Raw genomic sequence first — 27,427 nt, 5'->3', positions numbered from 1 at the left:
TCACTATTACACCTCCCCACTACTACTGCCCTCACTATTACACCTCCCCACTACTACTGCCCTCACTATTACACCTCCCTACTACTACTGTCCTCACTATTACACCTCCCTACTACTACTGCCCTCACTATTACACCTCCCCACTACTATTGCCCTCACTATTACACCTCCCCACTACTATTGCCCTCACTATTACACCTCCCTACTACTACTGCCCTCACTATTACACCTCCCCACTACTACTGCCCTCACTATTACACCTCCCCACTACTACTGCCCTCACTATTACACCTCCCTACTACTATTGCCCTCACTATTACACCTCCCCAATACTACTGCCCTCACTATTACACCTCCCTACTACTACTGTCCTCACTATTACACCTCCCTACTACTACTGCCCTCACTATTACACCTCCCCACTACTATTGCCCTCACTATTACACCTCCCCACTACTATTGCCCTCACTATTACACCTCCCCACTACTACTGCCCTCACTATTACACCTTCTCACTACTACTGCCCTCACTATTACACCTCCCTACTACTATTGCCCTCACTATTACACCTCCCCAATACTACTGCCCTCACTATTACACCTTCTCACTACTATTGTCCTCACTATTACACCTCCCCACTACTACACCTCCCCACTACTACTGCCCTCACTATTACACCTCCCCACTACTACTGCCCTCACTATTACACCTCCCCACTACTACTACCCTCATTATTACACCTCCTCACCACTATTGTCCTCACTATTACTCCTCCCTACTACTACTGCCCTCACTACTACACCTTCTCACTACTACTGCCCTCACTATTACACCTCCCCACTACTACTGCCCTCACTATTACACCTCCTCACTACTACTGCCCTCACTATTACACATCCCCATTACTACTGCCCTCAGTATTACACCTCCCTACTACTACTGCCCTCACTATTACACCTTCTCACTACTACTGCCCTCACTATTACATCCCCATTACTACTGCCCTCAGTATTACACCTCTCTACTACTACTGCCCTCACTATTACCCCTCCCCACTACTATTGCCCTCACTATTACACCTCCCCACTACTACTGCCCTCACTATTACACCTCCCCAATACTACTGCCCTCACTATTACACCTTCTCACTACTACTGCCCTCACTATTACACATCCCCATTACTACTGCCCTCAGTATTACACCTTCCTACTACTGCCCTCACTATTACACCTTCTCACTACTACTGCCCTCACTATTACACATCCCCATTACTACTGCCCTCACTATTACACCTCCTCACTACTACTGTCCCCACTATTACACCTCCTCACTACTACTGCCCTCACTATTACACCTCCTCACTACTACTGTCCCCACTATTACACCTCCTCACTACTACTGTCCCCACTATTACACCTCCTCACTACTACTGTCCCCACTATTACACCTCCTCACTACTACTGTCCCCACTATTACACCTCCTCACTACTACTGCCCTCACTATTACACCTCCTCACTACTACAGTCCCCACTATTACACCTCCTCACTACTACTGCCCTCACTATTACACCTCCCCACTACTACTGCCCTCACTATTACACCTCCCCACTACTACTGCCCTCACTATTACACCTCCTCACTACTACTGTCCCCACTATTACACCTCCTCACTACTACTGCCCCCACTATTACACCTGCTCACTACTACTGCCCTCACTATTACACCTGCTCACTACTACTGCCCTCACTATTACACCTCCTCACTATTACACCTCCTCACTACTACTGCCCTCACTATTACACCTGCTCACTACTACTGCCCTCACTATTACACCTCCTCACTATTACACCTCCTCACTATTACACCTCCTCACTACTACTGCCCTCACTATTACACCTCCCCACTACTACTGTCCCCACTATTACACCTCCCTACTACTACTGCCCTCAGTATTACACCTCCCCACTACTACTGTCCCCACTATTACACCTTCTCAGTACTAAAGCCCTCACAATTGCTGCCCCCATATTACCCCACACAATACTGACCTCTCATCCAGTCCACCACCTGCCCTGGGGTCCACTTGGTGACAGGTTCCATGATGTGGCCGTGAATCTCCAGCGCCAGTAATGGTGTCTCCCCCAGGTGACCGGTGATGGCGGTGCTCTTCCAGTCTAACACATCCACGTCGTGCCTCAAGTTCCCATTGCTCATTCCCCCGGGCCTCAGCTCATTGCCGGACGTTGGCGGTGACAGACATGGCTACGGCTGGTCACACGGCCCCCGGTGCTGTGACTGCGCAGAGGGAAGTAGCGCTCACTGCTTGGCTCCCAGCTCACTCCCCTCCTAGTTCCAGCCCGCGTCCTCCTCCATCCTGCTGTGCCTCCTCCCCATATTAAGCGAACCTCCCAAAACTTCCCATGCCCGGGCCCCTGGTCGCCCCTTTGTCATCCGGTCCCTCCCTTTGGAGGCTCGTTGTCCTTTCTTTCACACGCCCGGCCCTCCCACACTGCAAACAGTCTAGTCAGAGCTCAGCCTCTTGTGTGATGCCATGTCTGCCATTGTTCAGTGTGAGGGCATCCTCCCTGTGCACAATAGCCTGGCAGACATGGAGGCTACAGTACTGCACGGAGCTGAAGGCTGCACAAAACGAGCCACGAGAGCTGTTCTGTAGTGTCACCAGGCTGCAGCTGAAAGGGCCGTACACTGCCAGGTGTCTCTTCAAGAGCCATCACTAGTCAAATTAGAAAATGTGCCCAGCTGGCCAGCCAGAAGCTCTCTGGCAATGCCCAGCCCTCCACCATGGACAAACACGTGATTGACTAAATAGTGGAATTTAGCAGGCAGGATTCAGAACTGTGAATCAACCATCCTCCTCCTCCTCTCCCTGGAACTGCCCCAGAGCAGTTGTGACCCCTGGACTATGCCCTCCCGCTTCTCAACTACCCCTGAACATTTTTGGGTCACTGCTTTGCAAACAAGGAAACAGTGGAGGACATATTCATAGGGTCCCACAATAACACTCCCTTTATACTAGAATTTATCGGGTTAAAAGGAAACAGTCATATTACATCTACTCCAACTTGAGACATCTTGGAGCTTGTGGTCAGTGCAGATCTTCCTCGGGCGCCAAGCTCTGAGTGGTTGCAAAGTTTTGGGCACTCAAATACTAAGTATGATTTAGGACCACAGGATGAGGCCCTATGAGTCTTTACTGGGTGGCCGGTAAGTGCCACTTCTACCAGCAATGCACGAGCAGTGAGTGCCCAGCGCCCAGAATTTTATTCAGAGTAAAGCTCCCCATACACAACAGATATTGTTGTTGGCCGAACAATGGTTTGGCCAATCGTTTGGTTCGGACTAGTAATGAGCAGACTAGTAATGAGCGAGCACTAAAATGCTCAGGTACTCGTTACTTGGGTCGAGGAAATCGTAATGCTCGGGTGCTTAACCAGAGCAATGAGTACAAAATAAGTCAATGGGAAATTCGCGCATTTTTCCGGTGCGCCCCCTCCCCCCGGAGGTCTGGAGGGGGTCTAAAAATTGTCCAAATCGATGGGAACAGTGCTGAAATGAAATGGGAACAGCATGGGGAAGACCCTCGGAAGCATCTCTGACTCCCAGGTCACTGCTGTTGACAATGTTGTCAGAGGTATTACGCCACTTTTACGGACTCACAATAAAACATACAAAAACTAAGCTAAATGGATTTTCCTGAAAAAAATATTAGGGAACATTCTTTCCAGGGTAATGACTTGTATAAAAGGCAGAATAAATAACCAAAAACAAAAATACTCCTCCACTCCTTGGGCTATGTTCACATGTAGCATTATTGATGCGTTTTTGCACTTTTGCATTGCTTTCAACAGTGAAAAATACATTCACCAATAAATGTAATTGTAACATTTTACTACCTTATCTGGCCATGTGGTGTGTGAGACATGATCAGACACAGGGCTGCCATCAGGGCATTACTGCCCTTACTGGCATATCGGGCCTGGTGAGCAGAGGGGCCCCAGCGCCGCGGGGCCCACCCTCTGCTCACTGGGCCCCAGGGTACTGAACTTGCATCCTCGCTCGGATGCAGGTTCACTTTAAAGCTATTGCCGTGTGGGAGTCTTCCCGCATGTCAATAGTTAACGGCCGCCAGCCAATCACAGGCCGGCTGCTGACGTCACACGAACGTCATTGGCGTATGACGTCAGTTCCGGCCTGTGACTGGCTGGCGTCCGCTCTGCACAGCAGGAGGAAGGAGCGTCGTTGCTGGATCAGCAGCAAGGTAAGGAGAAATGGTTTTTTTGGAGACATGTGGTGCAGAGCTATGACGTGGGGGTGTGAGCTCAGACATGGGTGGGGTGTGAGCTCAGACATGGGTGGGGCTTGAGCTGAGACATGGGGGGGTGAGTTGAGACATGGGGGGAGAGCTGAGACATGGGGGTGTGAGCTGAGACATGGGGGGAGTGAGCTGACACAAGGGGGTGTGAGCTGAGACAAGGGGGTGTGAGCTGAGACATGGGGGGGTGAGCTGAGACATGGGGGGGTGTGAGCTGAGACATGGGGGGGTGTGAGCTGAGACATGGGGGGATGTGAGCTGAGACATGGGGGGATGTGAGCTGAGCCATGGGGGGTGAGCTGAGACATGGGGGGGTGAGCTGAGACATGGGGGGGTGTGAGCTAAGACATGGGGGGGTGTGAGCTGAGACAAGGGGGGGGTGTGAGCTGAGACATGGGGGGTGTGATCTGAGACATGGGGGGTGAGCTGAGACATGGGGTGAGCTAGTGTAACATGCAGAAGTAGTGCTGTTGCTTCCAAAGCATCCCGCAACTGTTACAAATAACACAGTCACAGGAGACAGGGAGTGTTTGGGCAGAGCCCCAGGAGGATTGTGGGGAACTTGTTATTGAAGTCTGGCTGAAGCCTAAGAGAAAGGTGGTGTGTTATTTGGATCTGACAGAAGGCAACTGAACAGGATTCAGATCAGGAGGGAAACTAAACACAGGTCAGATAAACTCGCTGAACTAACAGTGCAGAGTATTATAGGGCAGGAAGATAAGGACTGGAAGTAATTGTGTCACAGGGATTATCTCCCTCATCAAACACTCCCCTCCTCAATCTCCATGCAGGATAAAGAATGCTGTGTACTATTGTGTCCTTGTGAAGGAAAAGCCTGTGGTTGTGTATGCATAGAAGTGTGCTGCTAAGAGATCTAATCTATGCTGAATTATGCTACTGAAGAGACTGTAATACTGTATTGTTACTGGAGCCGGTTGCTCAAGAAACTGAGACTGCACTGTAATGAAAATTGTTGCTGTAATATCCCTGAATTGCACTGGCCGTGCTTCAGATTAAATTCCACTGTTAAACTGTTGAAAAAGACTCTTGTCAGATGTGTCTGGTCAGCAATTGAATCTATCGCGTGCCTGAGAAAAGCTGCAGCCTATGGTCGCCCTGAGTAACGGTTCCCCCAGGATTCCAAAGAATTCATTAAACCCGTCTCGCCCAATCTGAACCTAGCGGCGTGCATGTAACATTGGTGGCCCATATGGGGAATCCTGAGTGGGAATTAGCGTGTAGAGGGAGAAGAGGAAAAGTGTCTGGAAAAACACAGCAGCACAGCACCTCAATTCAACTTTGCTACACCAGTTAAAGGGGACCAGCCCCAAAGAAAACTCACTAGCCACAATGGATGTGGAAATACAAATGGACAGAATTAGTGAGCTGCTTCTTCAGTTAACTTGTGAAGAATTGAGAACAGTAGCAGAAAATATAAAGATGTCAGAAGAACAGATTTCTAAAACACACAACCGCAGGCAACTGTTAGCTGCCATTAATGCAAAAATGGATGAGCTGAGGGAGAAAGAAGCTGAAGACATCATGGGGACGTTACTCCAGGAGCTAACACAGTTTCTAACCAGGTTGAAGTTGGAGGATGGAGGGGCGGCACCAATTACCAAAAGCGGGAATCTCCGTCCGCAGACAGAACTACAGGAATTGAAAGAACAATTCAAAGCCTTAACAACAGCCCTGCAGGAATTTGACCAAAACCTCTGAACGGGTGACAGACTCAGACAGAACCTTTACCCTGCTCGGGTTAGATAAATCAGGAAGACAGTCCTCTCTAACGCCACAAATCACCATAAGGAAAGAATTCAAGTTCATGGGACAGATTGGAGAGTGTGAACAGAAAGAGAAACTGTCTTATATGAGCTTCTTGCACCAGATTGATGCAGGCTTACAGAAAGGCTACCAGCCAGATGAGATCGTTGAGGGGGTGGTGATAGCGATCAGCCCAGGACTGAACCTCCGTAGTATGCTAGAAATGAAGAGTCAATTGACCTTGCAACAGCTGAAGATGATTTTAAAAAGGCACTATAAAGAAGAGAGTACTTCAGAATTATTCCACTGACTCATTAACCTCTCACAGAAAAATAATGAATCACCCCAAAGCGGAGGAGAAGTTTGATTCTGGACTAGTCCAGAAGAAGTTTTTGAGATCATTGTGAACGGGGTTAATCAGCAAAGACATCAAGTTGCAGATGAAACAGTACCTAGAAGATCCTGGCATTCTGGATGAAGTCCTAATTGAAAAAATGAATGAGTCAGCTAGTTTGGAGTCAGAGAGCGAACAGAAGTTAAAGAAAGGCTCTGCTCCTAAAATCACTAAAATGAATCAGCTGAAGTTGGAGACCCCCGGAGGCCAGTCCAAAGATCATCATGGGAACCCTCCAGTTCCACCTCCGAGAGAAAACCTTAAAATCACCAACAAAAGACAAAAGAGAGGACCGCCAGCGCTGACTGGGAGAAAGTAATAGGAGAACTGAGAGCCGAGTTGATTGAGGTGAAAAAGTTGATTCGTTCCAGGCCAGAACCTGTATCCCTCAGACCCAGGAGTGGGTTCCAAAACGGAAGATACCCGGCTTGTGAAGCGTGCCGTTCATCAAATCACAGTATGGTGTTTGTCTAAAATGTTGTGAGGAAGGACATTATGCCAAGGAATGCCAATGGTCACGGTCGTTTGGGTTAAAAGACAGGAGGTTGCCAGTGCGGGGCGACTGGTAACCGCGACACGGAGGAGGCCCCAGAAGCAAATCCAAATCTCACCAAACCCCAGAACGGCGCATGAAGTAAAACGACTGCGTCAGTACTATCCCGAACTGTGTTCCCGTCTACAACAGCTGCAAGAGAGACAAGGGTATCAGTTACTTAATGCCCAGTTCGGAGGTCATACGATGTACTCCTGGGAGGAGGATTCCTCGGTCAGTAAAAATAGCCTCATCAGCCTAATCGGTGAAAGGTGCTTTATACAGTGCCAACTAGATGGACTCCTGGTAAAAGCACTGTGGGACACAGGAGCCCAAGCGAGCCTTTTAAATGAAGAATGGAGAAGGCGCTACCTGCCACATACCTGCTTTCGGTCGCTAAAAGAACTCTTATGACCAGTGGAACTCCACGGCAAAGCTGTCAACCAGACCGAAATCCCTTTCATAGGCTGGGTGGAAGTGACTTTCCAACTGAGGGCCACGAAGAACAGCAACACCATTGAGATTTTGGTACCTTTTCTCGTGACCAGTGATCAGAATGTGGCAGGGGATCCTATCCTGGGTTATAATGTAATCAGTGAGGTCATCACAAAACACAAGTCAGGGACGCTGGTGGTGGATGCAATTGCCACATCACTTGCCATACCCAACGCCGTGGCGGAAAATATGATTCATAGAGTAAAGAAAGCACAGAATACAATGGACCTAAAAGAAGTCAAGGTAGGCTGGCGCCCAACCATCATCCTTGCAGACCAAATGGTGGGGGTGAGGTGTGGAGTCAGGGTAGAACCGGGAAGAAAAGTCCAGAAAAGACTGTTCGTGCCAAAAGACTCCTCAGAACTTCCGGAAGGCCTAGTTCAAGGTGAGACTGTGCTTACGATTCCTACTGGTGGGTTTGCTCGAGTGACAGTACCGGTGATGAATACTATGAAACACGAAATTAGACTGGATTCAAAGACTGTGTTAGGTCACATGGAAACCGTTAAAACGGTATATCCAGCCAGTGTGAGACCTGCCCAGGGGTCTACAGTGAATTCAGTCTCCCCACCAAGGAACAGGAGTTTCCCAGGGGAGGAAATTGCGCAACCCACCTCGGGTTCCTGGGATCCCCCAGTATCCCTGGAACACCTGTGTGCTGAAGATCTAGCAGTAGTAAAACAGATGCTGAAAGAAGAGTGTCATGCATTCTCCAAAGATGACTCTGATATAGGCTGTATCCTGACATTGCATTTGAAAATCAATTTGAAAGACACGACCCCAGTAACCAGAAGTTACATGTCTGTGCCAAAACCATTACATCGTGAAGTGAAAGAATATTTACAAGATCTCATCAACAGAGGTTGGGTCCAAAAGTCGAAATTGTCTTATTCCTCTAATGCCTGTGTTAGGAAGAAGGATGGTACGTTGAGACTCTGTTGTGATTACAGGGAACTAAACTGAAAGTCAGTACCTGATCAACACCCGATACCAAAGATCCAAGATAGGTTATCCAGCATATCAGGAAGTACCTGGTTCTCTGTCCTCGATCAGGGTAAATAAGGTAAAGATTCACGTGCACTCTGTCAAATTCGGAGGTGCTAATGAAATAGGCATATGATGCCCAATCGCAATAATAAATTAATTCATCGCACACGTAGAGGATATTGATGCAAAATTCATTTATTACAGTCAAAACAGGTTTTGTTATACCCAGTTTCCAAGAGCGACAGTAGTAGACGTTTCGGCCAGTTTACTCGGCCTTATTCATTTAGTCACTACTGCAAGGAGAAATACAAATAGGGTATCAGAATAATAAATGTACAGACAGAGTAAAATCGCAAGAAACAAAATTACAGTGAACACCTAGCGAAAAATAGACTAAAAGCATGACGACATGGAAAAGTCATAGGAGAGGGGGAGAGAGGTGGCGGAAGGTGCGAGGGGGGGGGGGAAGGGGGGGGGAGAGGAAGAGGAGTGAGAGGGGAGAGAAGGAGGAAAGGTCGGGATTAGAATGATAGCGTATGGGAGAGGTGTGATTCAAAAGTGTATTATACATGTCAGTAATTACATAATATGAACACAGAGGAACCATAGACAATGAGAGAGACCATAGACAGTAAGATGTATGAGGTGATCTTACTTGTTATGTGGTTATATTGAAGCCTGGACTGTAGAATTTCAGTGTAGAGGGCTCAGGGAGCTTCCCAAGAGGGAAGATGCCGTAATGGTCTAGGAGATATAGAGTTAGTGAGTTCCTAGTAAAGGGTTCAGAGCGCTTACATTATGCAATCTTTATGTAGCTTGTGCTGTCAATCAAGTACCTTAAATACACTGCCTGTGGTCATGTAGCCTCGTGATGGCGTCCCTGGTAGTGAGTAGCGGTGGCGTGGGGGGTAGTAGCGGCGCTCCCGCGCCTTGCTGCAGTTCCCAGTGTTGTCAGTGGGCTGAGGCTGCGGTTTAAATGCCAGCGTGTATCCCTGGACTGGAAATGCGTCATCGGAGGGGGCGTGTCACCGGAAGTGACGTTACGCCAGTGTTAGAATGTGTTTGCTGGTGAATGGAGGTTACCTTGGTAACTAAGTGTAGCGTCCAGGGTGTACAGGATGTAGCGGCACATGCGCAGAAGGGTGGGGGAGTGTAGTATTCCAGGGAAGGTAATACCCAGGCTCATAGATTTAAACGGTGGCGGGGGCGGAGTTAAGGACTGCACATAGGGTCAATAGTAGACGTACTTACAGTGAGGCACAGATATTCGTTTAGAAAGCACTAGGATACAACTTAGTACTGCAGAAGAGCATGTTGTTCGAAGCATCCTGTATACCATATATATTGTACCTACCTTATACATACATTATGTAGACAGGGTAATGGCACTAAGCCAGAGAGGTACAGTAGCAAACGAACCAAATAGCAACACTAGTTCCTTATGGGCAAAAGGGAGGGGAACAATAAAGAGGACATAAGATGTGGGTGAGAGTCAGTCAGGATAGTTAATGTAAGAAGGCAGTATGAATTTACTCACCAGGTAGATAGGGTGAGTTCAGTGTGTCTGTGGAGAGAAGTCAAGATATTAGTAGATCCAATCTATTTCCCTATTAAGACCCCTAGGGGATAGGGTCTGTAGGGTGTAGATCCAATAGGATTCACGTTGTTTGAGAAGTTTAATGTGGTTGCCACCTCTTCTTGGTCTGGGTACGTGTTCAATTACCTGAAAGCGGAGTTGTGCCACATTGTGGTTTGCTCTGGAGAAGTGGTCTGGTAAAGGTAGCCAGTTTTTACTGCATCTAATGGTGGATTTGTGGCTTGCTATGCGGTCCCTAATGTGCTGTGTTGTCTCGCTTACATACAACAGGCCACACGGGCATTTGACTACATAAATTACAAAGTTCGAATCACATGTATGGAACCCTCTAATGGGATAGCTCTTACCTGTCCTAGGATGTGTGACATTCTCAGACTTAATTACATTGGAGCAGGCGGCACAGTTTAGGCAAGGGAATGTCCCATTTTTTCGAGTACTCAATAGACGTTGTGATGGGGTAGTGCGTGAGCTACCTAAGTCGGCCCTGACAATTTTATCTTTAATGTTTGGGGCTCTCCTAGTGCACATGAAGGCCGGGTTCCTGAAGGCTGGAATCTCAGGGTAAGCTCTAGAGAGAAGGGGCCAGTGTTTCCTTATTGTATTGTGAACTTTAGACATTAACGGGTGGTAGGTATGCACAAAAGGCAACCTCTCGGTTTTGACAGTGGGTGGTTTTGGTCTGTCTTGATCAAGTGCTCTAGATGTTTCACTGGTTAGAATTTGGTTGGGGTAGTGTCTCTCACGAAATTTTTGTGACATCTCTTCTAGGTGTTGAGGGATCAGATCATGGTTGGAGACTATCCGCTTGATCCTGTGGAATTGGGAGCGGGGGAGGCTATTTTTGGTGGATTTAGAGCGGCAACTGGAATAATGTAATAAACTATTGCAATCAGTAGGTTTAGAGAAGAGGTCCGTTGTAAGTGTCCCATCATTTTCCCGGATGACCACTGTGTCTAGGAAAGGAATTTGCTTAGAATTATAGTTGAGGGTAAATTGTAGCTCTTGTCTGACGGAATTAAGTGTGGTTACGAACGAGGTCAGTGTTTCCAGTGGTCCCTGCCAGATGAGGAAAATATCATCTATGTAGCGGTGGTAAGTTGTACAATGTCTAATGAAAAGCTCATTGGGGTAGATAAAGTTTTCCTCAAATTTATGCATGTAGGCGTTTGCGTAAGCCGGTGCTACGTTTGAACCCATCGCGGTCCCTTGTTGCTGTACATAGAATTCGTCCCTGAACATAAAATAGTTTTCACGGAGAACAAGGGAGAGTAGTTCTAAACAGAAGTTAACCGAGGAGGGGGATAGATCAGATTGGGTAAGAAGATGTGATGAGGCTTCAATGCCCTTGTCATGGGTGATGGAGGTATATAGGCTGGTGACATCCATAGTGACCAGTAGGCTGTCTTGCGGGATAGTAGGTAATTGTTTGATAATACTTAAGAATTCGCTTGTGTGCAATAGGAAAGCTCGTGTCTGTTTGACTAACGGGGTCAGGATCTTTTCCAGATAAATGGCCAAAGGCGAAAGAATGGAGTCAGTCGAGGCCACAATAGGTCGGCCGGGTGGGTTGGTCAGAGATTTATGAATTTTTGGCAATATATAGAACACTGGTGTGATAGGATGTTGATTAGTCAGGAATCAAACCGTCTTGGGGTCTATTGTGTGTAATTGTAGGTGTCTTTTAAGAACCTCTTGGACTTTGGCATGGATGGTGAATGTAGGATCGTTATTGATCCGTCGGTATGTAGAGGTGTCTGCCAATTGTCGGTTAATCTCATTGATGTAGTAGGATTTATCCATTATAACTATGGCACCCCCCTTGTCGGCTGGTTTAATGACTATGTGATGGTTATTTTGGAGAGATCTGAGGGCGTTTTTTTCTTCTGTTGAGAGGTTCTGGTGTGTAGGAAAGAAGCCAAGTCGTTGTTGGTGTATTAGATCCTTAATGTCCCTCTCAATGAGAGCTATGGTTGTCTCAGCTGCATGGTTAGTATGTGGGGGATTAAAGGAGCTAGTGTTGTGTAAACCCAGGGAAGTAATAGAGAGTTCCGGCACAGAGGTGCCCAAGGGTGGAGGCACTCTGTGGGCGGAGGTCTCATTCGATAGTCCAAAGTGAGTCTTTAAGCGGATCATCCGATAGAACCGCTGGAGGTCCTTTGCTAGCTGGAACGAGTCCCAGTTAGGTGTTGGACAGAAAGAGAGGCCTTTCTGTAGAACTTCAAGTTCGATAGGAGTGAGGGTGTAGCATGAGATATTCTTTACCAGGTTTGGTGCCTTACCTGGGATCGTGTTGTCATCGTTCTTGTTCCTCCTCGATCTCCTTGTTGATCTGCGCGGAACCGTCCTCCTCTGCGGTTCTTCCCTAAAAAAGGCTGCCCATCCATAGTGGTTGAGGAGTCGCTGCCCGAACTGAAGGACCCTGGGTTTCTTTGTTCTGAATAGGGTCTGCGAATGAACGGACCTGAGGATGCGTTCCATCTATAGACGCGGTTGTGGATGTAATCCTCGCTATCTCTTTGGAATTTTTGTCTCTTACGTTCTTGGAGGGTTTTTTCGTGTTCAAAAATGATCTTGTCAATCTTGGTTTTTAGGTTACTCCAGTCGGTAGAGGATGAATTGGCAGTAAGTTGTGTTTCAATCGCAGCTATGGTTTTTTCACTATCTCTGATGGCCTTCTGTAAAAAATCAATTGTTAGTACAATTATATCAAGTGAACATTTATTCAAGATTTTTGTGAATTTATCGCAGTATTCTTGGTTGTCTGCGAATAGGGTGGGGCGGAGATGGCTCCTCAGCCCCCTCGGGATCCTCCCTTGTTTGTGGTATTCAGCTAGAGTTATGGCATGTAGATCATATGAGGTAAGTCTCCGTCTCTCTCTCTCATAGTCTCTACTTCTGATTTCCTCAGACGGGGTTTTGAGGAATTCGTTTGAGTTGGTGACCAATGCTAGTATGCTGTTGCTGGTCGTTTCGTCATATGCAAACGTGTTGGTAGACATTGGTGGACAGGTGCAACTGTGCAAGAGTTTATAGAGTAGATAAGGCAAAGATTCACGTGCACTCTGTCAAATTCGGAGGTGCTGATGAAATAGGCATATGATGCCCAATCGCAATAATAAATTAATTCATCGCACACGTAGAGGATATTGATGTAAAATTCATTTATTACAGTCAAAACAGGTTTTGTTATACCCAGTTTCCAAGAGCGACAGTAGTAGACGTTTCGGCCAGTTTACTCGGCCTTATTCATTTAGTCGCTACTGCAAGGAGAAATACAAATAGGGTATCAGAATAATAAATGTACAGACATAGAGTAAAATCGCAAGAAACAAAATTACAGTGAACACCTAGCGAAAAATAGACTAAAAGCATGACGAAATGGAAAGGTCATAGGAGAGGGGGAGAGAGGTGGGGGAAGGTGCGAGCGGGGGGGAAAGGGGGGTGGGAGAAGAAGAGTAGTGAGAGGGGAGAGAAGGAGGAAAGGTCGGGATTAGAATGATAGCGTATGGGAGAGGTGTGATTCAAAAGTGTATTATACATGTCAGTAATTACATAATATGAACACAGAGGAACCATAGACAGTGAGAGAGACCATAGACAGTAAGATGTATGAGGTGTTCTTACTTGTTATGTGGTTATATTGAAGCCTGGACTGTAGAATTTCAGTGTAGAGGGCTCAGGGAGCTTCCCAAGAGGGAAGATGCCATAATAGTCTAGGAGATATAGAGTTAGTGAGTTCCTAGTAAAGGGTTCAGAGCGCTTACATTATGCAATCTTTATGTAGCTTGTGCTGTCAATCAAGTATGTACCTTAAATACACTGCCCGTGGTCCTGTAGCCTCGTGATGGCGTCCCTGGTAGTGAGTAGCGGTGGCGTGGGGGGTAGTAGCGGCGCTCCCGCGCCTTGCTGCAGTTCCCAGTGTTGTCAGTGGGCTGAGGCTGCGGTTTAAATGCCAGCGTGTATCGCTGGACTGGAAATGCGTCATCGGAGGGGGCGTGTCACCGGAAGTGACGTTACGCCAGTGTTAGAATGTGTTTGCTGGTGAATGGAGGTTACCTTGGTAACTAAGTGTAGCGTCCAGGGTGTACAGGATGTAGTGGCACATGCGCAGAAGGGTGGGGGAGTGTAGTATTCCAGGGAAGGTAATGCCCAGGCTCATAGAGTTAAACGGTGGGGGGGGCGGAGTTAAGGACTGCACATAGGGTCAATAGTAGACGTACTTACAGTGAGGCACAGATATTCGTTTAGAAAGCACTAGGATACAACTTAGTACTGCAGAAGAGCATGTTGTTCGAAGCATCCTGTATACCATATATATTGTACCTACCTTATACATACATTATGTAGACAGGGTAATGGCACTAAACCAGAGAGGTACAGTAGCAAACGAACCAAATAGCAACACTAGTTCCTTATGGGCAAAAGGGAGGGGAACAATAAAGAGGACATAAGATGTGGGTGAGAGTCAGTCAGGATAGTTAATGTAAGAAGGCAGTATGAATTTACTCACCAGGTAGATAGGGTGAGTTCAGTTTGTCTGTGGAGAGAAGTCAAGATATTAGTAGATCCAATCTATTTCCCTATTAAGACCCCTAGGGGATAGGGTCTGTAGGGTGTAGATCCAATAGGATTCACGTTGTTTGAGGAGTTTAATGTGGTTGCCACCTCTTCTTGGTCTGGGTACGTGTTCAATTACCTGAAAGCGGAGTTGTGCCACATTGTTGTTTGCTCTGGAGAAGTGGTCTGGTAAAGGTAGCCAGTTTTTACTGCATCTAATGGTGGATTTGTGGCTTGCTATGCGGTCCCTAATGTGCTGTGTTGTCTCGCCTACATACAACAGGCCACACGGGCATTTGACTACATATATTACAAAGTTCGAATCACATGTATGGAACCCTCTAATGGGATAGCTCTTACCTGTCCTAGGATGTGTGACATTCTCAGACTTAATTGCATTGGAGCAGGTGGCACAGTTTAGGCAAGGGAATGTCCCATTTTTTCGAGTACTCAATAGACGTTGTGATGGGGTAGTGCGTGAGCTACCTAAGTCGGCTCTGACAATTTTATCTTTAATGTTTGGGGCTCTCCAAGTGCACATCAAGGCCGGGTTCCTGAAGGCTGGAATCTCAGGGTAAGCTCTAGAGAGAAGGGGCCAGTGTTTCCTTATTGTATTGTGAACTTTAGACATTAACGGGTGGTAGGTATGCACAAAAGGCAACCTCTCGGTTTTGACAGTGGGTGGTTTTGGTCTGTCTTGATCAAGTGCTCTAGATGTTTCACTGGTTAGAATTTGGTTGGGGTAGTGTCTCTCACGAAATTTTTGTGACATCTCTTCTAGGCGTTGAGGGATCAGATCATGGTTGGAGACTATCCGCTTGATCCTGTGGAATTGGGAGCGGGAGAGGCTATTTTTGTTGGATTTAGAGTGGCAACTGGAATAATGTAATAAACTATTGCAGTCAGTAGGTTTGGAGAAGAGGTCCGTTGTAAGTGTCCCATCATTTTCCCGGATGACCACTGTGTCTAGGAAAGGAATTTGCTTAGAATTATAGTTGAGGGTAAATTGTAGCTCTTGTCTGACGGAATTAAGTGTGGTTACGAACGAGGTCAGTGTTTCCAGTGGTTCCTGCCAGTTGAGGAAAATATCATCTATGTAGTGGTGGTAAGTTGTACAATGTCTAATGAAAAGCTCATTGGGGTAGATAAAGTCTTCCTCAAATTTATGCATGTAGGCGTTTGCGTAAGCCGGTGCTACGTTTGAACCCATCGCGGTCCCTTGTTGCTGTACATAGAATTCGTCCCTGAACATAAAATAGTTTTCACGGAGAACAAGGGAGAGTAGTTCTAAACAGAAGTTAACCGAGGAGGGGGATAGATCAGATTGGGTAAGAAGATGTGATGAGGCTTCAATGCCCTTGTCATGAGTGATGGAGGTATATAGGCTGGTGACATCCATAGTGACCAGTAGGCTGTCTTGCGGGATAGTAGGTAATTGTTTGATAATACTTAAGAATTCGCTTGTGTCCAATAGGAAAGCTCGTGTCTGTTTGACTAACGGGGTCAGGATCTTTTCCAGATAGATGGCCCAAGGCGAAAGAATAGAGTCAGTCGAGGCCACAATAGGTCGGCCGGGTGGGTTGGTCAGAGATTTATGAATTTTTGGCAATATATAGAACACTGGTGTGATAGGATGTTGATTAGTCAGGAATGAAACCGTCTTGGGGTCTATTGTGTGTAATTGTAGGTGTCTTTTAAGAACCTCTTGGACTTTGGCATGGATGGTGAATGTAGGATCGTTATTGATCCGTCGGTATGTAGAGGTGTCTGCCAATTGTCGGTTAATCTCATTGATGTAGTAGGATTTATCCATTATAACTATGGCACCCCCCTTGTCGGCTGGTTTAATGACTATGTGATGGTTATTTTGGAGTGATCTGAGGGCGTTTTTTTCTTCCGTTGAGAGGTTCTGGTGTGTAGGAAAGAAGCCAAGTCGTTGTTGGTGTATTAGATCCTTAATGTCCCTATCAATGAGAGCTATGGTTGTCTCAGCTGCATGGTTAGTATGTGGGGGATTAAAGGAGCAAGTGTTGCGTAAACCCAGGGAAGTAATAGAGAGTTCCGGCACAGAGGTGCCCAAGGGTGAAGGCACTCTGTGGGCGGAGGTCTCATTCGATAGTCCAAAGTGAGTCTTTAAGCGGATCATCCGATAGAACCGCTGGAGGTCCTTTGCTAGCTGGAACGAGTCCCAGTTAGGTGTTGGACAGAAGGAGAGGCCTTTCTGTAGAACTTTCAGTTCGATAGGAGTGAGGGTGTAACATGAGATATTCTTTACCAGGTTTGGTGCCTTACCTGGGATCGTGTTGTCATCGTTCTTGTTCCTCCTTGATCTCCTTGTTGGTCTGCGCGGAACCGTCCTCCTCTGCGGTTCTTCCCTAAAAAAGGCTGCCCATCCATAGTGGTTGAGGAGTCGCTGCCCGAACTGAAGGACCCTGGGTTTCTTTGTCCTGAATAGGGTCTGCAAGTGAACGGACCTGAGGATGCGTTCCATCTATAGACGCGGTTGTGGATGTAATCCTCGCTATCTCTTTGGAATTTTTGTCTCTTACGCTCTTGGAGGGTTTTTTCGTGTTCAAGAATGATCTTGTCAATCTTGGTTTTTAGGTTACTCCAGTCGGTAGAGGATGATTTGGCAGTCAGTTGTGTTTCAATCGCAGCTATGTTTTTTTCACTATCTCTGATGGCCTTCTGTAAAAAATCAATTGTTTGTACAATTATATCAAGTGAACATTTATTCAAGATTTTTTTGAATTTATCGCAGTATTCTTGGTTGTCTGCGAATAGGGTGGGGCGGAGATGACTCCTCAGCTCCCTCGGGATCCTCCCTTGTTTGTGGTATTCAGCTAGAGTTATGGCATGTAGATCATATGAGGTAAGTCTCCGTCTCTCTCTCTCATAGTCTCTACTTCTGATTTCCTCAGACGGGGTTTTGAGGAATTCGTTCGAGTTGGTGACCAATGCTAGTATGCTGTTGCTGGTCGTTTCGTCATATGCAAACGTGTCGGTAGACATTGGTGGACAGGTGCAACTGTGCAAGAATTTATAGAGTAGATAAGGCAAAGATTCACGTGCACTCTGTCAAATTCGGAGGTGCTGATGAAATAGGCATATGACGCCCAATCGCAATAATAAATTAATTCATCGCACACGTAGAGGATATTGATGTAAAATTAATTTATTACAGTCAAAACAGGTTTTGTTATACCCAGTTTCCAAGAGCGACAGTAGTAGACGTTTCGGCCAGTTTACTCGGCCTTATTCATTTAGTCGCTACTGCAAGGAGAAATACAAATAGGGTATCAGAATAATAAATGTACAGACATAGAGTAAAATCGCAAGAAACGAAATTACAGTGAACACCTAGCGAAAAATAGACTAAAAGCATGACGAAATGGAAAGGTCATAGGAGAGGGGGAGAGAGGTGGGGGAAGGTGCGAGGGGGGGGGGAGGGGGGAAAGGGGGGTGGGAGGAAGGAGAAGAAGAGGAGTGAGAGGGGAGAGAAGGAAGAAAGGTCGGGATTAGAATGATAGCGTATGGGAGAGGTGTGATTCAAAAGTGTATTATACATGTCAGTAATTACATAATATGAACACAGAGGAACCATAGACAGTGAGAGAGACCATAGACAGTAAGATGTATGAGGTGATCTTACTTGTTTTGTGGTTATATTGAAGCCTGGACTGTAGAATTTCAGTGTAGAGGGCTCAGGGAGCTTCCCAAGAGGGAAGATGCCATAATAGTCTAGGAGATGTAGAGTTAGTGAGTTCCTAGTAAAGGGTTCAGAGCGCTTACATTATGCAATCTTTATGTAGCTTGTGCTGTCAATCAAGTATGTACCGTAAATACACTGCCTGTGGTCCTGTAGCCTCGTGATGGCGTCCCTGGTAGTGAGTAGCGGTGGCGTGGGGGGTAGTAGCGGCGCTCCCGCGCCTTGCTGCAGTTCCCAGTGTTGTCAGTGGGCTGAATCTGCGGTTTAAATGCCAGCGTGTATCGCTGGACCGGAAATGCGTCATCGGAGGGAGCGTGTCACCAGAAGTGACGTTACGCCAGTGTTAGAATGTGTTTGCTGGTGAATGGAGGTTACCTTGGTAACTAAGTGTAGCGTCCAGGGTGTACAGGATGTAGTGGCACATGCGCAGAAGGGTGGGGGAGTGTAGTATTCCAGGGAAGGTAATGCCCAGGCTCATAGAGTTAAACGGTGGGGGGGGCGGAGTTAAGGACTGCACATAGGGTCAATAGTAGACGTACTTACAGTGAGGCACAGATATTCGTTTAGAAAGCACTAGGATACAACTTAGTACTGCAGAAGAGCATGTTGTTCGAAGCATCCTGTATACCATATATATTGTACAGACCTTATACATACATTATGTAGACAGGGTAATGCCGCTAAGCCAGAGAGGTACAGTAGCAAACAAACCAAATAGCAACACTAGTTCCTTATGGGCAAAAGGGAGGGGAACAATAAAGAGGACATAAGATGTGGGTGAGAGTCAGTCAGGATAGTTAATGTAAGAAGGCAGTATGAATTTACTCACCAGGTAGATAGGGTGAGTTCAGTGTGTCTGTGAAGAGAAGTCAAGATATTAGTAGATCCAATCTATTTCCCTATTAAGACCCCTAGGGGATAGGGTCTGTAGGGTGTAGATCCAATAGGATTCACGTTGTTTGAGGAGTTTAATGTGGTTGCCACCTCTTCTTGGTCTGGGTACGTGTTCAAGTACCTGAAAGCGGAGTTGTATTACCTGTACACTGACACTATACTTTGTATATTATGTACAGAGCTCCTGTGTATAATGGCACTTATAGTAATATTAGTATTGTGTTTTTTTATTAATGATCAGTATTTTAGTAGTCAGTCACTATGTTATGGTAATAAATGGTAATATGTGGTCCGGCCATAGTGTTGGTGGTATTTGTTCCTTGTATGTGACATTATTCAGTCACTATGTGGTGGTAATATATGGTCTGGTTATGGTGTCCGCCATATTTGTTCCTTATATGTGGTGTTATTTGGTCACTATGTGGTGGTAATATATGGTCTGGTCATGGTGTGGCGGTATTCGTTCCTTGTATGTGACATCATTCAGTCACTATGTGGTGGTAATACAGTATATGGTCTGGTCATGGTGTGGCGGTATTCCTTGTATGTGGTATTATTCGGTCACTATGTGGTGGTGATATGTGGTCTGGTAATGGTGTTGCAGTATTTGTCCCTTGTATGTGGTATTATTGGTCATTTTTAAAAAATGTATGTGACACATTCCCTTAAAGAAAAATATACTTAAAAAGAGTATTGGGTATTATAAGAAATTTTTAATAGGTTAGAGTAGAGTAGGATCCGGCCAGAAGAGTCTACCTTGTACTGGTAGCGGCTTAAGAAATCTTTTGGCCAAAACAAAAGCTGCTGGCTATGTAAGTGATATATTTGATGGAAACATATGTAACAGATGTCCAGCAGGCCATCCTCACAATTTATAGATGTAAAGTGCTGCAGAATATGTTGGCGCTATAAAAATAAAAAAATATTATTATTATATATGGAAACTGTTAATGTATGATTGGTGAGGACGTGGTGCAGAAGTGGAGTTTTTCCAAGACTGGGTGGTGGGACTGTGGAAGATTTGAGGGATGAAGGCAGAGCTGGGGTGGAGCCTGGGACGGAGTCTCAGGGGGGCCCGAAATTTTTGCCAGTGTAACATCCCTGGTGGCGTGCTGGCATGGCTTACCACCTCCCACCATGCAAGACCGCCATTTTACCTATCAATCCAGGCTGCACACTTTGCTCCAGTACCTGCTGTGTCTCTTGTTTGATTGCTTAGGGCAGCGGCGCGGCTACTGCCTGATTCTTATAGTTACTGTGTGTGCCCTCCTAATGCCTCCCCAGCCTATTGCTGTGAGTCACTGGATATTTAAACCCCCTCCACCCAGTAGGGGGTGCCTGAGCAACACTTTCATTCAGTGTGTTCTGTGCAACTGAGTTGCCAGGTCCTGTCCTGTATCTTGTCTGTTTCCGCCCCTGGGGGCTGTATACCCAGGCCTGTTACCTGTATCTGTGACTTCTAGTCTGTCTCCGCCACCCTGGGGGCTGAGTTCCCAGGCTCGTTCCTGTATCTTATTCCTGGTTCAGTTCCTGTCTGAACTGTGTCCTAGCCCGTTACCTCTTTCTCTCTATGTCCGAACCTTCCCTTTTCCTGCAGTGTCTGAACCTGCACCTAACTCCAACTCGTTGTCTCTGAACTTCTGTTTGTGAGTTTTGTGTACACTCGCTACTTCATTGTAAGTACCTTGTGTGTATCTGGTTCTGCTTGTTCACCGCACCTGCGGTTTTGCTCTGCCCTGCTTGTTCACCACACCTGCAGTTTCGCTCTGCTCAGCTTGTTCACCGCACCTGCAGATTTTGCTCTGCTCTGCTTGTTTACCGCACCTGCGGGTTTTGCTCTGCTCTGCTTGTCTACCGCATCTGCGGGTTTTGCTCTGCTCTGCTTGTCTACCGCATCCGCGGGTTTTGCTCTGCTCTGCTTGTCTACCGCATCTGCAGGTTTTGATCTGCTCTGCTTGTCTACCGCATCTGCGGGTTTTGCTCTGCTCTGCTTGTCTACCGCACCTGCGGGTTTTGCTCTGCTTGTCTACCGCATCTGCGGGTTTTGCTCTACTCTGCTTGTCTACCGCACCTGCGGGTTTTGCTCTGCTCTGCTTGTCTACCGCATCCGCGGGTTTTGCTCTGCTCTGCTTGTCTACCGCATCTGCAGGTTTTGATCTGCTCTGCTTGTCTACCGCATCTGCGGGTTTTGCTCTGCTCTGCTTGTCTACCGCATCTGCGGGTTTTGCTCTGCTTGTCTACCGCATCTGCGGGTTTTGCTCTACTCTGCCTGTCTACCGCACCTGCGGGTTTTGCTCTGCTCTGCTTGTCTGCCGCACCTGCGGGTTTTGCTCTGCTCTGCTTGTCTACCGCACCTGCGGGTTTTGCTCCTGTGTCCCAGTCTGTACAGGTCCCTATCCTGCCTGTGTTCCTACCTGCCAGTACCCGCCTGTCTGCATGCCAGCCGTGCCTGCCAGTGCCCACCTGTCTGCATACCAGCCGTGCCTGCCAATACCCACCTGACTGCATACCAGCCGTGCCTGCCAGTACCCACCTGTCTGTATGCCAGCCTAACCTGCCTGTTCCTGCATTCCCCGGTGTGGGTCAACAGCTGTGACCGGGGTCTGACCTGGAGTAGCACCTGGTCCCTCTGCTCAGTTCCTCCCTGGTTCACGGAGTCGACTGAGCCGCCGTGTGACCTTGGTCAGACCGAGTTTATACTTAGTTACGCCCCTCCAGGCACTCCTCGGTTCATGGTCCAGTGGGATCTCTAATCATGCTCACGCCAGTCAGTCCGGGCGTGTGCGTAACAGCCAGTATGGGGCAATGAAATTCCTAGTGGCATCCCTGATCAGACACATCCGGTTTCATTTATGAAAGAGGTACTCTGAAAGTCACAAAACCTATTTTTACAAGGCCATCAGGTGGCTCTTACTACTGTTAAAGGGCCAGCAGTCGGCCCTCACTATTGTTAGAGGGCCATCCACCGGCTATGCCTTGCATAGCCGCATATTGCTACTGCAATATAACGTATCCATCTGAGGTGGTCAAATTTTCTTTTTCGTATATATTCTGTAAAGTTTGAAACTTGGATGTCCAGCAGGCCGTCCTCACAATTTATAGAGTGCCGCAGGCGGCCTCCACTATTTTTAGAGGGCCAGCAGGAGTCTTGGGGACAGATGAGACCAAGCTAGAGGTTTTTGCTAACGCATATCATTCAACTGTTTACTGTAAATTGAATGAGGCCTACAAATAAAAGAACACAGTACTTCTAGTCACATATGGTGGCGGTACAAAGATATTTAGGGGTTGTTTTGGTGCCTCTGGCACAAGGTGCCGTTACTGTGTGCAAGGCATCATGAAATGTGAAAATTCCCAAAGGATTTTGGGTCGCAATGTATTGCCCAGTGTCATAAAGCTGGGTTTGCACCCTAGGTTATGGGTCTTCCAGCTGGACAATGACCCCAAACATATTTCAAGAAGCACCTAGAAATGGATGGAAACAAAGCGCTGGTGAGTTCTGAAGTCGTAATTCCAGCTCCAGTAGCGTCATGTCTCCCACCACTACCTCTTACATTGAGAAGCCACAGAGAAACTGTGAATGGACACATTAAATCAAGAATTTTTTTTTACTTTGATTAATTTCTATCAAATTTGAAAAACTTCTGCCAACTTTGATGAATTTTTGTCAACTATAATACATTTCTGTCAACTTTGACTAATTTCTGAGTACAGATCACCGTAAAAATTATGAATTGGTCAATGAGTGCAAGGAAAAAAACTCAATCAAGTTATGCACTGTGGAAGAGATGAGATGTATGTGGCCAAAATGAACACTCATTTCCAGCTGATGATACCTACCACCTGTCCCTATTGTACATGCAGTTAACAGCGGTATTAATAGGTAATAGAATGTATATATTTTTTGCAACAGCAGGAGTACGAAGTATAAGGCAATAATCCCTGACTAGATGTCTGTAAAGCGCTATCTCTACCGCTATAACTCACCCGTACTTGAATCACAGATAAGAGAGGTAACATTGTACAATAAAAAACTGGCCCCAAAGGGTTTTTTGGGTACGTGGCAGCACCAAACTATGGAGGAATGCAAGCAACCCTGCCTGCTTTGATGAATTTCTGAGAGCATATTATATTAAAAAACATAAATCTGTCAATGATTTTTTGAAAAAAGCAATCAAGTTATGGATTGTTATAGAGATGTATGCGACCAGAATGAACACTCATTTCCAGCTGATGACACCTAGCACCTGTCCCTTTTGTGGGGTTTCTACTCCCTTGGTTGCGTCGGGATGCAAAACAGGAAGCGTTTCCATTTAAATGTCCAAGTCGGTTTATTGCTCCATAAACCGTCCACAAGCAAAAGGGAAATTAAACGGCCTTCAGTGCTGGCAAAACAAAGAAAACAGTTCTTTAGACAAAGTCTCTGGTTAGCCAGTCCTGTGGGCACACAGGTTGGGTTGCATACAGTACACGGGCTCAGTCTGAATATCACACTAGAGGCCTTTTCCCTCCACACACATAGACCATGTGTTAAACAACAGACTCCATTTTTAACCTCTTAACCACACCCAGAGGTGAGGTATGTGGGCAGCCAGACCTGCCCGACTCTCAGGCTGCACGTAAAACCTGGGCCCGGATGCACCAAACAATCCTCTTAGCGCTATGTGCACTAAATCAACACTCCAGGATTACACCACAGATGACAACCATCTCTGTGACACATACCTCCCTCCATCTATATGCTCGGTAGCTGCCTTACACTATTCTAAATGCTGCTAGCAGTGGTATCAATAGGGAATAGAATATATATATTTTTTGCAGCATGGAGTATAATACAGTAATCCCTGACTAGATGCCTGTAAGACGCTATCTCTACTGCTATTACTGCTATTGCTCACCAGTTCACGAATCGCAGATAAGAGAGGTAATATTGCACAATAAAAAAAAAAATTTAACCGGCCCCGAAAGGTTTATTTGGGTACGTGGAAGCACAAAACTATGGAGGAATGCACGCAATCCCGTCTGCTTTGATGAATTTCTGAGTGCAGATTGTATTAAAAAACATGAATCTGTCAATGATTTTTTTAAAAGAGCAATCAAGTTATGGATTGTTATAGAGATGTATGTGACCAGAATGAACACTCATTGCCAGCTGATGATACCTAGCACCTGTCCCTATTCTTAATGCAGCTAACAGTGGTATCAATAGGGAGCACAACATCTGCAAGGAGTTTGTATGTTCTCCCTGCATTTGCGTGGGTTTCCTCCGGGTACTCCGGACTCCGGTTTCCTCCCACATTCCAAAGACATACTGATAGGGAATTTAGATTGTGAGCCCCAATGAGGACAGTGCCCATAATGTCTGTGAAGTGCTGTGGAATTAATGGCGCTATATAAGTGAGTAAAATAAATAAATCGATTTTTTTTTTTTGCAGCACGGAGTATAATACAATAATCCCTGACTAGATGACTGTAAGACGCTATCTCTACTGCTATAGCTTACCCATACACAAAGCGCAGATAAGAGAGGTAATATTGTAGAATAAAAATAGATTTTAACTGGCTCCGAATAGTTTTTTTTGGTACTTTGCAGCGAAAAACTGTGGAGGAACGCAAGCAACCCTGCCTGCTTTCATGAATTTGTAAGTAAAGATCACCGTTAAAAATTATGAAGTGGTCAATGAGTGAATGGAAAAAATTAATCAAGTTATGCACTCTGGAAGACATGTATGTGACCAGAATATGAACACTCATTTCTTGCTGATGATACCTAGCACGTGTCCCTATTGTAAGTGCAGCTAACAGCAATATCAATAGGGAAAAGAATATATATATATATATATATATATATATATATATATATATATATATATATATATATATATATATATACACTGCTCAAAAAAATAAAGGGAACACTTAAACAACAGAATATAACTCCAAGTAAATCAAACTTCTGTGAAATCAAACTGTCCACTTAGGAAGCAACACTGATTGACAATCAATTTCACATGCTGTTGTGCAAATGGAATAGACAATAGATGGAAATTATTGGCAATCATCAAGACACACTCAATAAAAGGAGTGGTTCTGCAGGTGAGGACCACAGACCTCATCTCAGTACCAATGCTTTCTGGCTGATGTTTTGGTCACTTTTGAATGTTGGTTGTGCTTTCACACTCGTGGTAGCATGAGACGGACTCTACAACCCACAGAAGTTGCTCAGTTAGTGCTGCTCATCCAGGATGGCACATCAATGCGAGCTGTGGCAAGAAGGTTTGCTGTGTCTGTCAGTGTAGCGTCCAGAGGCTGGAGGCGCTACCAGGAGACAGGCCAGTGCACTAGGAGATGTGGAGGGGGCCGTAGGAGGGCAACAACCCAGCAGCTGGACCGCTACCTCCACCTTTGTTCAATGAGGAACAGGAGGAGCACTATCAGAGCCCTGCAAAATGACCTCCAGCAGGCCACAAATGTGCATGTGTCTGCACAAACGGTTAGAAACCGACTCCATGAGGGTGATATGAGGGCCCGATGTCCATAGATGGGGGTTGTGCTCACAGCCCAACACCGTGCAGGATGCTTGGCATTTGCCACAGAACACCAGGATTGGCAAAGTCGCCACTGGCGCCCTGTGCTCTTCACAAATGAAAGCAGGTTCACACTGAGCACATGTGACAGACGTGACAGAGTCTGGAGACTCCGTGGAGAGCGGTCTGCTGCCTGCAACATCCTTCAGCATGACCGGTTTGGCAGTGGGTCAGTAATGGTGTGGGGTGGCATTTCTTTGGAGGGCCGCACAGCCCACCATGTGCTCGCCAGAAGCAGCCTGACTGCCATTAGGTACCGAGATGAGATCCTCAGACCCCTTGTGAGACCATATGCTGGTGTGGTTGGCCCTGGGTTCCTCCTAATGTAGGACAATGTCAGACCTCATGTGGCTGGAGTGTGTCAGCAGTTCCTGCAAGATGAAGGCATTGAAGCTATGGACTGTCCAGGAGTTGGCAGATGCTTTAGTCCAGGTCTGGGAGGAGATCCCACAGGAGACCATCCGCAACCTCATCAGGAGCATGCCCAGGTGTTGTAGGGAGGTCATACAGGCACGTGGAGGCCACACACAATACTGAGCCTCATTTTGACTTGTTTCAACGACATTACATCAAAGTTGGATCAGCCTGTAGTGTGTTTTTCCACTTTAATTTTGGGGGTGACTCCAAATCCAGGCCTCCATTGGTTAATAAATTTGATTTCCATTGATGATTTTTGTGTGATTTTGTTGTCAGCACATTCAAACTTTGTACAGAACAAAGTATTCAATGAGAATATTTCATTCATTCAGATCTAGGATGCGTTATTTGAGTGTTCCCTTTATTTTTTTGAGCAGTGTATATATTTTTGTAGCATGGAGTATAATACAATAATCCCTGAGTAGATGCCTGTAAGATGGTAGCTGTACGGCTATAGCTCACCCGTACACGAATCGCAGATAGGAGAGGTAATATTGTACAACAAAAAATAGATTTTAACTGGCCCCGAAGGGTTTTTTTGGGTACGTGGCAGCACAAAACTATGCAGGAACGCAAGCAATCCTGCCTGCTTTAATGAATTTCTGAGTGCAGATTGTATTAAAAAACATGAATCTGTCAATTATTTTTTGAAAAAAAATCAATCAAGTTATGGATTGTTATAGAGATGTATGCGACCAGAATGAACACTCATTGCCAGCTGATGATACCTAGCACCTGTCCCTATTCTAAATGCAGCTAACAGTGGTATCAATAGGGAATATAAATTGTTTTTTTTGCAGCACAGAGTATAATACAATAATCCCTGACTAGATGCCTGTAAGACGCTATCTCTACTGCTACAGCTCACCCGTACACGAATCACAGGTAAGAGAGGTAATGTTGTACAATAAAAAATAGATTTTAACCATCCCCAAAGGTTTTTTTTGGGTACGTGGCAGCACCAAACTATGGAGGAACTCAAGCAACCCTGCCTGCTTTGTGGAATTTCTGAGTGTAGATTGTATTAAAAAGCATGAATCTGTCAATGATTTTTGGGAAAAAGCAATCAAGTTATAGGCAGTGTAAGAGATGTATGCGACCAGAATGAACACTCATTTACAGCTGATGATAGCAGCATTTAGAATAGGGACAGGTGC

The 27,427-nt window shown here is 46.1% G+C and overlaps 1 protein-coding gene across 1 annotated transcript in view; it reads right to left on the bottom strand.

The window, feature by feature from the left end:
* The window catches only part of CNKSR3 (CNKSR family member 3), a 157,707-nt gene extending 154,939 nt beyond the window's left edge, over positions 1–2,768 (bottom strand). The window contains exon 1 of the mRNA XM_073672439.1: positions 2,053–2,768. Coding sequence (XP_073528540.1) covers positions 2,053–2,218 — 166 coding nt within the window. The 5' untranslated portion in view covers positions 2,219–2,768. The remainder of the gene's footprint in view (positions 1–2,052) is intronic.
* Positions 2,769–27,427: the final 24,659 nt, after the last annotated feature.

Source organism: Phyllobates terribilis, unplaced genomic scaffold, assembly GCF_046119375.1.
Source record: "Phyllobates terribilis strain yellow unplaced genomic scaffold, ASM4611937v1 Scaffold_3__8_contigs__length_932513732, whole genome shotgun sequence".
NCBI classification, from domain to species: domain Eukaryota; kingdom Metazoa; phylum Chordata; class Amphibia; order Anura; family Dendrobatidae; genus Phyllobates; species Phyllobates terribilis.
This window is presented reverse-complemented; position numbering and strand designations above follow the sequence as displayed.